The 15099-nt window shown below is 44.7% G+C and overlaps 1 protein-coding gene across 1 annotated transcript; it reads left to right on the top strand.

Annotated features, from left to right (window-relative positions):
• Positions 1 to 2973: 2973 nt before the first annotated feature.
• Positions 2974 to 14425, top strand: rabgef1l (RAB guanine nucleotide exchange factor (GEF) 1, like). The gene is made up of 9 exons (XM_082178959.1): positions 2974 to 3121; positions 7847 to 8023; positions 8098 to 8237; positions 8574 to 8737; positions 8860 to 8941; positions 9487 to 9619; positions 9804 to 9895; positions 12498 to 12754; positions 12906 to 14425. Exons 2-9 carry the CDS (start codon positions 7848 to 7850, stop codon positions 13287 to 13289), a joined length of 1428 nt encoding a protein of 475 aa, XP_082035085.1. The 5' UTR covers positions 2974 to 3121; position 7847; the 3' UTR covers positions 13290 to 14425.
• The last annotated feature ends 674 nt before the right edge of the window (positions 14426 to 15099 follow it).

Genomic DNA, 15099 nt, shown 5'->3' on the forward strand with positions numbered 1-15099 from the left:
GGTCTGAATCGGATCCAGGCTAGATGAACTGCTTCATAAATAGGTCTGAATCGGATCCTGGCCGGATGAACTGCTTCATAAATAGGTCTGAATCGGATCCTGGCCGGATGAACTGCTTCATAAATAGGTCTGAATCGGATCCTGGCCGGATGAACTGCTTCATAAACAGGTCTGAATCGGATCCTGGCCGGATGAACTGCTTCATAAACAGGTCTGAATCGGATCCGGGCCGGGTTAACTGCTTCATAAACAGGTCTGAATCGGATCCGGGCCGGATGAACTGCTTCATAAACAGGTCTGAATCGGATCCTGGCCGGATGAACTGCTTCGTGAGCGGGTCCAAATCAACGGGTCCGAATCGGATCCGGGCTGGATGAACTGCTTCATAAACAGGTCTGAATCGGATCCTGGCCGGATGAACTGCTTCATAAACAGGTCTGAATCGGATCCTGGCCGGATGAACTGCTTCATAAACAGGTCTGAATCGGATCCTGGCCGGATGAACTGCTTCATAAACAGGTCTGAATCGGATCCGGGCCGGGTGAACTGCTTCATAAACAGGTCTGAATCGGATCCGGGATGGATGAACTGCTTCATAAACAGGTCTGAATCGGATCCTGGCCGGATGAACTGCTTCATAAACAGGTCTGAATCGGATCCTGGCCGGATGAACTGCTTCATAAACAGGTCTGAATCGGATCCTGGCTGGATGATCTGCTTCATAAACAGGTCTGAATCGGATCCTGGCCGGATGAACTGCTTCATAAACAGGTCTGAATCGGATCCTGGCCAGATGAACTGCTTCATAAACAGGTCTGAATCGGATCCGGGCCGGATGAACTGCTTCGTGAGCGGGTCCAAATCAACGGGTCCGAATCGGATCCGGGCTGGATGAGCTGCTTCATGAACAGGTCCAGATTGATCCGGGCTAGATGAACCGCTTCATAAACAGGCCCGAATCGGATCCTGGCCGGATGAACTGCTTCATAAACGGGTCCGAATCGGATCCGGGCCAGATGAGATGCTTCGTGAACGGGTCCAGATTGATCTGGGCCAGATGAGCTGCTTCATGAACGGGTCCGAATCTGATCCTGGCCGGATGAACTGCTTCATAAACGGGTCCGAATCGGATCCGGGCCTGATGAGCTGCTTCATGAACGGGTCCGAATTGGATCCGGATGAGCTGATTCATCAGCGGAAACAGGTAGGATCTGGTCTGGATCCGCAATCCTTATCTGTTCCAGATCCGTTCTGCTGTGCAAGCGGACTCCGTTCCAGACTCCTTTTGCGGATCCGTCCGGAGCTTGTGATACTTCCGGGGCGGATCCGTTCCGGAGTCAGTTTACTATCTGGGCTCCCTGTCACTCGTAATGTAATGGCGCTTTTCCACTGCATGGTACGGTACGGCTCGGTTCGGCACGGCACGCTTTGGCGCTTTTCCACTGCATGGTACGGTACGGCTTGGTTCGGCACGGCTCACTTATGGCGCATTTCCACTGCATGGTACGGTACGGTACGACTCGCTTCGGCTCGCTTTAAATGGTACCACCTCTGTTGAGGTTCCAAGCGTACCGTACCGATACTAAAATGTGACGTGAAAACACTGCAGATCACTGATTGGTCAGACAGAATCATCACTACCAGCGTCATTGTATTTACAACACGAGACACTAAACCCGCTAGATTTAAATAGCCAGTAGACAACAGCCAACGCTGTAGCGCCTGTTTTAAAAGTATTTGCTTAAAAAAAAAAAAAGGAGTATAAACTTAAAAAAAGAAATGGCTGAATCGTGGTCAGTGGACGAGGTGCAGACGTTCCTCTCGTTGGTTGCCGAGGAGCGGATGGGGAAACACGGAACGAAAAATTCGCATTTAATATGATGTTGTAATGCCAGTAGAGACGGTAACAATAACGATCAGTCCCACCCACTTTGAAGCGGTACTAACTGCAGTGGAAAAGCAACCGAGCTAAAGCGAACCGAACCGTGCCGTACCGAGCCGAGTCGTACCACGCAGTGGAAAAGCGAAGCGAGCCGAACCGTTCCGCACCGAGTCGAACCGTACCGAGCCGAACCGAGCCGTACCATGCAGTGGAAAAGCGCCATAAGAGGCGTTCGAGGTGGGGCGCTGAGCTGCAGTGCTCACTTCACTACAGTACGTCGTTGGTATATGTTTTTTCTACCTATCTGGTTGGTGCTGAGATTATCCACTAATTAATAATGGCAGTCATCCGAAACTCACAGAATCACGGTTATACGTAACCAGCGTTTCAGAAAAACATGTGATCAACGAATAATCGAAGCCTCACTTTCTTTCTAGTCACATGAATGCTCCACTTTGCGTGTCGGAGTGTTTGAATTCAGACCACTACTCTACAGGTTTATGGAAGTTCAGTCAAGTCTATTCACTAACATATATATTTATATTACATGATCATATATTCTGCCATATAAGCAGTTTAAAAACCATAAAATATTTAGCCCACCTTTTATTATTATTATTAGTAGTATTACATTTAATTTATTGCAACACTTTAATATGTGAATTTTATTACCAGAAAACTGAACATTTAGAGTTGTAAGGCTTTTATTTGTGCTTAATGGATAAAACATCGGAGCTGCGCACATACTCAGGTTTATGGCTGCTGTAGATTTGACCTGCCACATGATGGCACTGCAATCCGAGAAAAGTTTCATTTCTCCATCCCTAGTACTGGCTACAGAATTTTAGCAGTTTTAACATCCTCCATCTCCTTTGACCCTGAGTCCCAAATAAAAAAAATAAAAAAACAGTACATTCATTATTTCAAAAATAAAAGGTTTGTTGTAAGCAGAGAAAATCAGCCAGGTTACTTCTTTCCAGAGCAATCCAGTTCTCAGCGGCTGCAACATAAGCGCAGATGGTCTTTTATTTTATTTTGGACTTTTATTTTGACGACTGGCGCGCATAAACTGACATCACTTCCGGCGGTGAAGGGATTTCCGTCAACAACACAAATACATTGATCAAAACATCAATGACGACCAGAAACGGGCTATCCGTGATCTACTGAGCTCGCTGGGAAGTTTAAAGTATATCATATCAATTCTCAGTATTCACACCTGTTCTACAAATTTCACACGTAAGACAGAACATTTTTTATTGTTATTATAATAACTTCTGAAGATCTCGCTTATGAACTTGTTTGCCAATCGCGAATACTTACACTTGATATTTCTGTAAATTCAGTGTTATTAATTTCACTGTAAATACTCTAGAGTTTTCTGGAGAAGCTTTCTTTTCGTTTACTCTTATCATAAGACTAACTGTTACTGTGTTTTTACTATGGTACAGAGAGGGTGTTATGCTCATAATATCATGGTATTCACTCGCTGAATAGTGACTTGTGGTTTTATGTAACGTTCCCATTGTTTTTATGAAACTGATGACTAACCAGAAACAATCATAGCATTAGCATTACACTCATGTGATGTGAATGAATGGCAGCGCCCTGTCACTTAACAGCACTGACTGAGGTGTGTGTGTGTGTGTGTGTGTGTGTGTGTGTGTGTGTGTGTGTGTGTGTGTGTGTGTGAGTGTGAGTGTGAGTGTGTGTGTGTGTGTGTGTGTGTGTGAGAGAGAGAGAGAGAGAGAGAGTGAGTGTCAGTGCAGTGTATCTGTGTATGTGTCTGAGAGAGAGAGAGAGAGTGTGTCTGAGAGAGTGTGAGTGTGTCTGAGAGAGAGAGAGAGTGTGAGTGTGTGTGTGTCAATGCAGTGTATCTGTGTGTGAGTGTGTGAATGTGTGTGTGAGAGTGTCAGTGCAGTGTATCTGTGTGTGAGAGTGAGTGTGTGTGTGTGTCTGAGAGAGAGAGAGAGAGAGAGTGAGTGTGAGTGTGAGTGTGTCTGAGAGAGTGTGAGTGTGTCTGAGAGAGAGAGTGTGAGTGTGTGTGTCAATGCAGTGTATCTGTGTGTGAGTGTGTGAATGTGTGTGTGAGAGTGTGTGTCAGTGCAGTGTATCTGTGTGTGAGAGTGAGTGTGTGTGTATGTGTCTGAGAGAGAGAGAGAGAGAGAGAGAGTGAGTGTGTCTGAGAGAGAGAGTGTGAGTGTGTGTGTCAATGCAGTGTATCTGTGTGTGAGAGTGAGTGTGTGTGTGTGTGTCTGTGAGTGTGTCAGTGTGTGTCAGTGTGTGTGTGTCAGTGCAGTTTATCTGTGTGTGAGAGTGAGTGTCAGAGTGTGTGAGTGTGAATGTGTGTGCGCGCATGTGTGTGTGAGAGAGAGAGAGAGAGAGAGAGAGTCCGTGTGTGTGTGTGTGTGTGTGTGAGAGAGAGAGAGAGAGAGAGAGAGAGAGAGAGAGAGTCCGTGTGTGTGTGTGTGTGTGTGTGTGTGTGTGAGAGAGAGAGAGAGAGAGAGAGAGAGGAGAGAGAGAGAGAGAGAGAGAGAGAGAGAGAGAGAGAGAGAGAGAGAGAGAGAGAGAGAGAGAGAGAGAGAGAGAGAGAGAGAGTCCGTGTGTGTGTGTGTGTGTGTGTGTGTGTGTGTGTGTGTGTGTGTGTTGTGTGTGTGAGAGAGAGAGAGAGAGAGAGAGAGAGTGTGGAGAAATCATTCATATGTGGCTCTGTATTATTCGCTGAAGATTTGTAATGTCATGATGATGATGTCAGCAGTGATAGACCTGTTTAAACGACTGGTTTTTGGCTATTTTACAAATCTACGCAAAGCTTTGTCAGTACACGTTTAATGTGTATGAGTGAATGTATAAAAAATGTGTGAGTGTCGTGAATGTGTGTGTGAGAGTGTGTGTCAGTGCAGTGTATCTGTGTGTGAGAGTGAGTGTGTGTGTATAGTGTCTGAGAGAGAGAGAGAGAGAGAGGAGAGTGAGTGTGTCTGAGAGAGAGAGGTGTGAGTGTGTGTGTCAATGCAGTGTATCTGTGTGTGAGAGTGAGTGTGTGTGTGTGTGTCTGTGAGTGTGTCAGTGTGTGTTCAGTGTGTGTGTGTCAGTGCAGTTTATTCTGTGTGTGAGAGTGAGTGTCAGAGTGTGTGAGTGTGAATGTGTGTGCGCGCATGTGTGTGTGAGAGAGAGAGAGAGAGAGAAGAGAGAGTCCCGTGTGTGTGTGTGTGTGTGTGTGAGAGAGAGAGAGAGAGAGAGAGAGAGAGAGAGAGAGGTCCGTGTGTGTGTGTGTGTGTGTGTGTGTGTGTGAGAGAGAGAGAGAGAGAGAGAGAGAGAGAGAGAGAGAGAGAGAGAGAGAGAGAGAGAGAGAGAGAGAGAGAGAGAGAGAGAGAGAGTCCGTGTGTGTGTGTGTGTGTGTGTGTGTGTGTGTGTGTGTGTGTGTGTGTGTGTGGTGTGAGAGAGAGAGAGAGAGAGAGAGAGAGTGTGGAGAAATCATTCATATGTGGCTCTGTATTATTCGCTGAAGATTTGTAATGTCATGATGATGATGTCAGCAGTGATAGACCTGTTAAACGACTGGTTTTTGGCTATTTTACAAATCTACGCAAAGCTTTGTCAGTACACGTTTAATGTGTATGAGTGAATGTATAAAAAATACTTGAATAGTATTGTATATCAATAGGCTATATACAAATATGACTTGTGTGTGTGTGTGTTTCAGCATGAACTCTCAGGACTTGTGTGTGTGTGTGTGTGTGTGTGTGTGTGTTTCAGCATGAACTCTCAGGACTTGTGTGTGTGTGTGTGTGTGTGTGTGTGTGTGTGTGTGTGTGTGTGTATGTGTTTCAGCATGAACTCTCAGGACGTGTGTGTGTGTGTGTGTGTGTGTGTGTGTGTGTGTGTATGTGTGTATGTGTTTCAGCATGAACTCTCAGGACGTGTGTGTGTGTGTGTGTGTGTGTGTGTGTGGTGTGTGTGTGTGTGTATGTATGTGTGTGTGTTTCAGCATGAACTCTCAGGACTTGTGTGTATGTGTGTGTGTGTGTGTGTGTATGTGTTTCAGCATGAACTCTCAGGACGTGTGTGTGTGTGTGTGTGTGTGTGTGTGTGTGTGTTTCAGCATGAACTCTCAGGACTTGTGTGTGTGTGTGTGTGTGTGTGTGTGTGTATGTATGTGTGTGTGTTTCAGCATGAACTCTCAGGACTTGTGTGTGTGTGTGTGTGTGTGTGTGTGTGTGTGTGTGTGTGTGTGTGTGTGTGTGTTTCAGCATGAACTCTCAGGACTTGTGTGTGTGTGTGTGTGTGTGTGTGTGTGTGTGTGTGTGTGTGTGTGTGTATGTGTGTGTGTTTCAGCATGAACTCTCAGGACTTGTGTGTGTGTGTGTGTGTGTGTGTGTGTGTGTGTGTATGTGTTTCAGCATGAACTCTCAGGACGTGTGTGTGTGTGTGTGTGTGTGTGTGTGTGTGTGTGTGTGTGTGTATGTGTGTATGTGTTTCAGCATGAACTCTCAGGACTTGTGTGTATGTGTGTGTGTGTGTGTGTGTGTGTGTGTGTGTGTGTGTGTGTGTGTGTGTGTGTGTGTATGTGTGTATGTGTTTCAGCATGAACTCTCAGGACGTGTGTGTGTGTGTGTGTGTGTGTGTGTGTGTGTGTGTGTGTGTGTGTATGTATGTGTGTGTGTTTCAGCATGAACTCTCAGGACTTGTGTGTGTGTGTGTGTGTGTGTGTGTTTCAGCATGAACTCTCAGGACTTGTGTGTGTGTGTGTGTGTGTGTGTGTGTGTGTGTGTGTGTGTGTGTGTGTATGTATGTGTGTGTGTTTCAGCATGAACTCTCAGGACTTGTGTGTGTGTGTGTGTGTGTGTGTGTGTGTGTGTATGTATGTGTGTGTGTTTCAGCATGAACTCTCAGGACTTGTGTGTGTGTGTGTGTGTGTGTGTGTGTGTGTGTGTGTGTGTGTGTGTGTGTGTGTGTGTGTTTCAGCATGAACTCTCAGGTGCGTAGGGGCTTCAGCGTCCAGCAGTCGGACCTCGTGTGTGTGTGTGTGTGTGTTTCAGCATGAACTCTCAGGACTTGTGTGTGTGTGTGTATGTGTGTGTGTGTGTTTCAGCATGAACTCTCAGGACTCGTGTGTGTGTGTGTGTGTGTGTGTGTGTGTGTGTGTGTGTGTGTGTGTTACAGCATGAACTCTCAGGTGCGTAGGGGCTTCAGTGTCCAGCAGTCGGACCTCATGTGTGTGTGTGTGTGTGTGTGTGTGTGTGTGTGTTTCAGCATGAACTCTCAGGACTTGTGTGTGTGTGTGTGTGTGTGTGTGTGTTTCAGAATGAACTCTCAGGCGCGCAGGGGCTTCAGTGTCCAGCAGTCGGACCTCGTGTGTGTGTGTGTGTGTGTGTTTCAGCATGAACTCTCAGAACTTGTGTGTGTGTGTGTGTGTGTGTGTGTGTGTTTCAGCATGAACTCTCAGGCACGCAGGGGCTTCAGTGTCCAGCAGTCGGACCTCGTGTGTGTGTGTGTGTGTGTGTGTGTTTCAGCATGAACTCTCAGAACTTGTGTGTGTGTGTGTGTGTGTGTGTGTGTGTTTCAGCATGAACTCTCAGGCGCGCAGGGGCTTCAGTGTCCAGCAGTCGGACCTCGTGTGTGTGTGTGTGTGTGTGTGTGTGTGTGTGTGTGTGTGTGTGTGTGTGTTTCAGCATGAACTCTCAGAACTTGTGTGTGTGTGTGTGTGTGTGTGTGTGTGTGTGTGTGTGTGTTTCAGCATGAACTCTCAGGCACGCAGGGGCTTCAGTGTCCAGCAGTCGGACCTCATGTGTGTGTGTGTGTGTGTGTGTTTCAGCATGAACTCTCAGGCACGCAGGGGCTTCAGTGTCCAGCAGTCGGACCTCATGTGTGTGTGTGTGTGTTTCAGCATGAACTCTCAGGTGCGTAGGGGACTTCAGTGTCTAGCAGTCAGACCTCATGTGTGTGTGTGTGTGTGTGTTTCAGCATGAACTCTCAGGCGCGCAGGGGCTTCAGTGTCCAGCAGTCGGACCTCATGTGTAAGAGCGGGTGCGGTTACTATGGTAACGCTGTCTGGCAGGGCCACTGCTCCAAATGCTGGCGCGAGCAGAACCAGTGTACGAGAGCCAAGCAGATCGAGGAGGACCGGGCGCTGGCCGAGAGGTGAGCGCGCACAGGTGTGTGTGTGTGTGTTTGGCTCTGTTGAGTTGTGCTTAGCTGTTGTGTGTGTGTGTCAGGTTACAGAGAGAGGAGGAAGCAGCAGCGTACGCCAGCAGCCAGGAGGGGGCACCACCACCGCCCGCATCCGCCAGGACACACACCGTTCCCATGGTGAAGAGGCTCTTCACGCCCGCTCCCAAAACATCCGCACGGAGAGGTACGGTCACCACGAGCTCACAGATCACACTGAATCACATCTTAAAGGAGTCCTATAATGCCCTTTTCACAAGATGTAAAATAAGTCTCTGATGTCACCAGAGTGTGTATTGGAAGGTTTATCTAAAATACCCCACATATCATTTTTTATAGCATGTTAAAATTGTCACTTTTTGAGGGTGAGCAAAAACGCGCTGTTTTTTTGTGTATGTGTGTCCCTTTAAATGCAAATGAGCTGCTGCTCCCGGCGCAGAGCACACAAATAGTCTTATGAATGCACTTCTAAAATGCAGAATGGAATCAGTCAGAGTCAAACGGACTGTAATGTGTTTGACAGACGCAGGAGCCGCACAGACGCCCGTGAGCCAGAGCTCGTCCCTCAGCCGAGAGTCAGACCACGTCACGCAGGCCTTCATCGACTTCCTCAAGCCCTTCCAGAGACCTGGATATGACATCTTCAAACAGTGCCATGCCTTCACTGAGAATATCGCACGCAAGAAGGTGAAGAACATCTACAGTGATGTTTCCCACACAATGCTGTCTGTTACAACCAAACCATGTCATATTACAGCTTCTAGATGTTATTGATCTTCACGTGTGTTTGTTCTGTGTTTGCGTTGTAGGCTGTTGTGTGTGACGATCTCTCAGACTCTGTGCAGGATTTCTATCAAAACATGTCTGAATACCTACAGACCAACTTTAAAGGTGCGACATCCAGCATAACATGATCCGTCACAAACTCGCTTTTTGGATTTGATCCTACAAACCTCCCACTCTTTGTGTGTGTGTGAATGCCGGAGCGCATCAGTGGGATTTGCGTGTGAAATGTGAAGGAGTCTGTATACCGAGTTAAACATTGATTATCACACTGATCGTGATGCTTGTTTATTTGAACTGAACACTTCTGTCGACTCAGCACTCTGTGAGTGAGTGGAGGCGGGGCTCATTTGCATATTCATAGAACCACGTACACTAAATGAGTGTTGAGTTACATTCAAGCTATTTTAAGACAAGAGGACCTTTTTTTTTTTAAGGAAGAAACGTTTAAATATGTCATTTTGGTGATCAAAGATGAGTTTTAAGGGAAAACAATTATTGACTACAGGGGGACTTTAATGAAACGGGCTGTGTGATGTATGAGGAATGATGTAGATGTTTAGGTGTGAGGGACTAAACTGATTCCCCAACACTGCCGTAGTTTACCCAGCCCTGTGTGCGTCTCTGTGACGGCTGTGTGTACATGTGCTCAGGCTCTCCAGAAGTGATGGAGACTGTGATGGAGGAGGTGGAGCGCTTTGTGATGGGCCGCCTGTATGAGCAGCTCTTCTGCCCCGAGCACTCGGACGACGAGAAGAAGGACCTGGTCATCCGCAAGAGAATCAGGTGCGCTGCAGATTTAAGAAAGTAAAAAACATATATAAATTAAACAAATAAATAAATGTGGAAATATTGGTTAACCAGATCACATAAATATAACAACCCTCCCCACAAAACATAAAAGCTGGAAGCATCTGTAATGACAGTGTGTGTGTGTGTGTGTGTGTGTGTGTGTGTGTGTGTGTTTCAGGGCTTTGCACTGGGTGTCCATTGCGATGCTGTGTGTCCCATTGGACGAGCAGATCCCTAAAGTTTCGGACAGTGTGGAGAGAGCCATAACAGGTACAGACGTTACACACTCACTGCTGACACCAGCACATTTAGGATATAAGTCGCTTTATAACACAGACAGACAGTGATTTGGTGTAACACTTTCAAGGGGTGGTATAATGCTCTTTTCACAAGATGTAAAATAAGTCTCTGATGTCCCCAGAGTGTGTATGTGAAGTTTTAGCTCAAAATACCCCACAGATATTTTTATATAGCATGTTAAAATTGTCACTTTTTGAGGGTGAGCAAAAACGCACCGTTTTTGTGTGTGTTCCTTTAAATGCAAATGAGCTGCTGCTCCCAACACAGGGGGCGGAGCTTCAACAGCTTGTGTCCTGAAAATTTCTAAAACTTTTTTTGTTTATGTTTAAATGTATGTAGCTGATGTGGAGTTAACTATCTTTTAATCATTGATTAGCATATTCTGTCTTGATGTTTTATAAATCGTGTTCCGGGGGCGGGGTTTATGTAAATTTTAGGGTTAGTGATGTCACTAACCCGGGAGGAATGTGGTGTAGTCCAAACCAGCCGTTTGTTGTAGTCCTTTAAAAGCAATTTTTTTAAAAGCAAATATCTCTCTTTGCTTTGAACATTGTAACTTTGCAGATGTTGTTTATGATCAAACAGCAACATTACACACTAACTAAAGTTAAAAAAGTGAAATCATAATCAACCACCCCTTTCAGTAATCGATACACACGTCACTACATCAGCCGAAACATTACAGCAATAGTTCACTCAAACAGTGAAACTTCGGTCAAACTTGTCAGCTGTCAGGTTACCAGTGTTCTTCACAATATCTTCTTCTGTGTTCAGCAGAAGAGAGAAACTCATGCAGGTTTGGAAGCACATGATGCTGAGTAAATGATGACCGAAGTTTCACTGTTTGAGTGAACTATCCCTTTAACGGCACAGTATGTAAGTTTCGCCGCTAGAGGTCGCTTATTCAAAACATAGGCGTAGTGGTAGTCTTCACCTCCACAGCCGATGGAAAGGAATCTGACAGACTCGGGCAGAAACTAGTTCATGAATGAGCGAATGTATTAAAGTTTTATTAGCATTACGGCAGTATGAAGCAGGACACACCGAGATGCTAATGAGAGAGACCTGCGCGAAACACCGATCTCTGAGCTTTTATTATGCTAATGCTGCTGGCGGCCGCTTCTGCTCTTTTTGTTGTGTATGTGAGGTAACTCAGCGCTGTCACATGGTTAATAATCATGAAAGTTGTGTTATAATGTTACTCTGTGCGTTCGCTCGGTGCCTGGTATGAGACTGATCTAGATCGATATTAGAATATCATATGAATAAAACAGGATGATATATTGTATGATGGAGAAAGCTCTTGTGACAAAATCGTGTTGTTTTTGAGGCATGGTGAAAAAAGCGACTCAAGCAATAAGACTAACCTTGTGGTGCTCTACAACAATGATTACTTTCTGTTGATAAATGTATATCATAAAAGGTTGCTCGCCTGTCTAATAAAACACACACTATATTAAAGCGTCTTTGGTGTTTCCATGGTTTCTGTGGAAATCAAGGGTAGCGTAGAGATATGGCGTCATTAGCCGCGTTTCCATTACAGATTTTACGCAAAACTTTTGTGATATTTTCTATACGTCGATAAAAAACTATTGCAAAATGACGGCGTTTCCATCAACCGATGTAATGTGACTAAGACTTCATGTTTTCCTCTCGCGATAAGTACTTCCAAAAGTCATGGCGATGGATGTTGGTGGGTTTACGCACATCACAGCCACAGCACTAGCTATTATTGTTAATGGAAGGAGACGTAGGCGTGTTATCCTTTATACTGAGAGCGGCACATATGAGGAGTTTCTCCCTCTTGATAAATTGTGGCATTTCTTTGTTGTTTAAAATCCAATATTCCCATAATACTTCTGTCTTTTTAAGAGTTTAATGAAGAACTCTGTCTCGTCTTCTGTCCAAACATTGCTCTCCTTCTTTAAAGAATGATCGACTGTTACGTACGTCAGGTGACTGTACATGCGCAAAAAAATTTCCATTGTAGTTTTGCGAAATATTCCTTTTTCGAATTGCCTGAAAAACCTCCTCAATGCGAGCGTAAAAACCTTATGGTGGTATATGGGAGTTTTTGCGAAATTGACGTGTTTCCATTGGGCGTATTTTCAATTCACAATTTGAAGGGTAATAGAAACACGGCTATTGACAGGCGACGCAAGGACACGCTCCGTAACACTGGTTAAAAGAGCTGATCTCTGTGGATTTAAACACTGTTGGAAACATTTAGGAATATGGTGGTCAGCAGGTCAGCAAAATAACACTGTGTTCTAGTGGCTTTTGGATATTTAAATCTAAAGATCTTACATATTGCGCCTTTAAGTAAATGGTGACAATTTTATCGCACCCCAAAGAAAATCAGGATTCTGTGATGAATAGAAAGTCAAAAGAACAGCATGTATCTGAAACAGAAAGCTTTTAGAACATTATACATAAAAGAAATAAAAAGAAAAGAGGATAAAAGAAATTGATACTTTTATTTAATCACACTATGATTTCTGAAGGATCATGTGACGCTGAAGACTGGAGTAATGATCACATGGTGACAGTTTTATGATGTTTTTGTGAGTAGACCTGATCGACTTGGACTCTAAGAAGGTTCCCAAGGAGAAGCTGGCGTGCGTCACCCGGTGTAGTAAACTCATCCTGACGGCCGTCCAGGGCAGTGTGAAAGCGGCCGCCTCAGCGGACGACTTCCTGCCCGCGCTCGTCTATATCGTGCTGAAGGCCAACCCGCCCCGCCTGCACTCCAACATCCAGTACATCACCCGCTACTGCAACCCCAGCCGCCTCATGAGTGGAGAGGACGGCTACTACTTCACTAACCTGGTAAGAGTTCAGAGGTTAGCGAACCAAATGAGATTAAATCCATAACGCTTCTGTCAAGTGTTAGCTCGCTCATCACATCACTAGAAGCTCTAGTGTCGTCTTGCTGTGTTTGTGCTCCAGCATCACGTGTGTTCCTGTGATCATGTTGCAGTGCTGTGCCGTGGCGTTCATCGAGAAGCTGGACGCGCAGTCGCTGAACCTGAGCCAGGAAGACTTTGAGCTCTACATGTCTGGATCTGCGTCTCCGTCGGGTCCCAGGGCCTCCTCGTCCGACCACAGCTCACAGAACGGCTCCGCGAGCAGCAGGAGCGTCCCGCCGCTGGCCCAGAGGACTGACCCGCCGCCGACGGGGGAACGCAGGCCCGAGGAGGCCGACCTCATCGAGTGGAGCGAAGGCCAGGAACTCTCTGTAATGGGCATTTTGGACGCGGCTCCTGTACGGACACACGCCTCTGCCTCCTCCACCATTGACTCGGACAACATCGGTGGCGACAGCCTGCCTCCTCCGCTACAGCCGCAGAGGTTCGCCAGCTAGCCGACGCTAACTCTCCGCAGGTCAGTGTCCGGATCAGTGCTCGCAACTCAAACATCGCTTCTTTACAAGGGGATCGGCGGTCACGTGCACTTCATATCTCACTCCAAAGTCAACACACCAGAGTTTTAAGTATAGTTTTATGGGTTTTTGTGTCATTGTGAGAGAATAATATTAGGTGACATAATAAAGTATTTATACATCAGAGTGGTTTGATGTGCTGCGTTTGACTTGTGTAAATATAAATGTGAAGTATTGCAGTAATGAGAACCACTACTGAGAAAGAGACTGAATAAACAACTGTTTAATATTGTTTTGAAAATTATGTTACAATGCCAAAAAAATCTTAAGTTTCATTTCTTTATTATTTATATTTCTTATTATTTAGTTTATTGTGGGAATGTTTTGATTAGAGGCTCACTCGGATATAGATGTGTAGATTATCTTGTTTTTAGATTTATGATCACTTGTAATTGAGTGTGAGTTTAGACCGATGATTCATAAATGACCATCGTTTTTTGCACTGTTTTGAATGCTTTATGCAAAGCCACTGAAGTATGATAATACATAACTTACTAGAGTAGTATATGATTTATTTAAGTTTTTTATTTCAAGTTTCCTGGCCATTATTATTGGCATTGTTGGTAATTTGAACTGAGAATGAAAACCACGGACAGAACTGGTGTGGATTAGGATTATGATGTGATATTTACTATGATCATGGTTATGCTAGGATTGGTGACTGAGGCTAAGCTTGAATCCCAGGTGTGGTTTAATAGGCACCGGCTTTAATCAATATAACAAATCAATCTTTAACACGGTACTTCTAAAATATATATATATATATAATCAAATATTTATTTTCTGCATATTTAACTTTTAGAAATGCTGTTACAGAATAAAACATTTTATGATTTAGAGAGTTAAACAATTACTTATTTTAAAGCTACTTTTCGACCACTTGTTCTATGAAAAATATTGCTTATGCATGCAAAAGTTACAATTTTTCTGTGGTATATGTAATGACCCATTGTGGACAGATTGTAACCTCGTTTATTTATCTAAATGATCTAGGTATGGAGCCAGGAATATGCTATTTAAAGATTATAAATAAAGTGAGCAACTGAAGGAACAGAAAACACTGGTGTCTGATTCGATCTCCAGCCCTGTTTACACCAAGCATGTGTTTTGGTCAATAAATTCAAATGAAAGAGGGGGAACATGCTGAAAAAAGGAACCATTTCTCTCTCTTTCTGTTTATTTTAGTGAAGTACCTGTGATGACTGAACTTTAGATAAGTTTCACCTCATTTTCATATCAGACAGATATGAATGTGCTTCTCCAGTTATTTGAGATGGTGATATCTAAAGCTGCACGTTAGCGCTAGTGTTTGATTGACAGCTCAGTCGGTGGTCGTCTGCTGCTCTTCAAACATATTAGACCCATGAACACGTGATTACATTTAATGTAAGTTTCAAACGCATTAAACACCACACGCATCTGACAGCAGGTCTATAAGCCATATAGGTTTATGATTTAGTTTGAAGTGCTTCATATAAAGACAGCCTGGGTCGTGCACTTATCCGGCAGCGGCTCACTGCGTGTTCACAACATCAAACTGTATCAATATAAACGATATTGTCCATACTAGGAGGTTGAAATGAGAGAAGTTTTGCCCGTGCAGAGATTCGCTCGAAACACATGCATACAGAAAATTGTGTACTAATACAGGCTTGATTCTTTACAGATGTGCCATCAAACAACATGACTTCAGCTCATTTCAGTGCATTAAAAGGGCAGGTCACCCAAAAAT

This window comes from Leuciscus leuciscus (assembly GCF_965113295.1).
Source record: "Leuciscus leuciscus genome assembly, chromosome: 9".
NCBI lineage: Eukaryota > Metazoa > Chordata > Actinopteri > Cypriniformes > Leuciscidae > Leuciscus > Leuciscus leuciscus.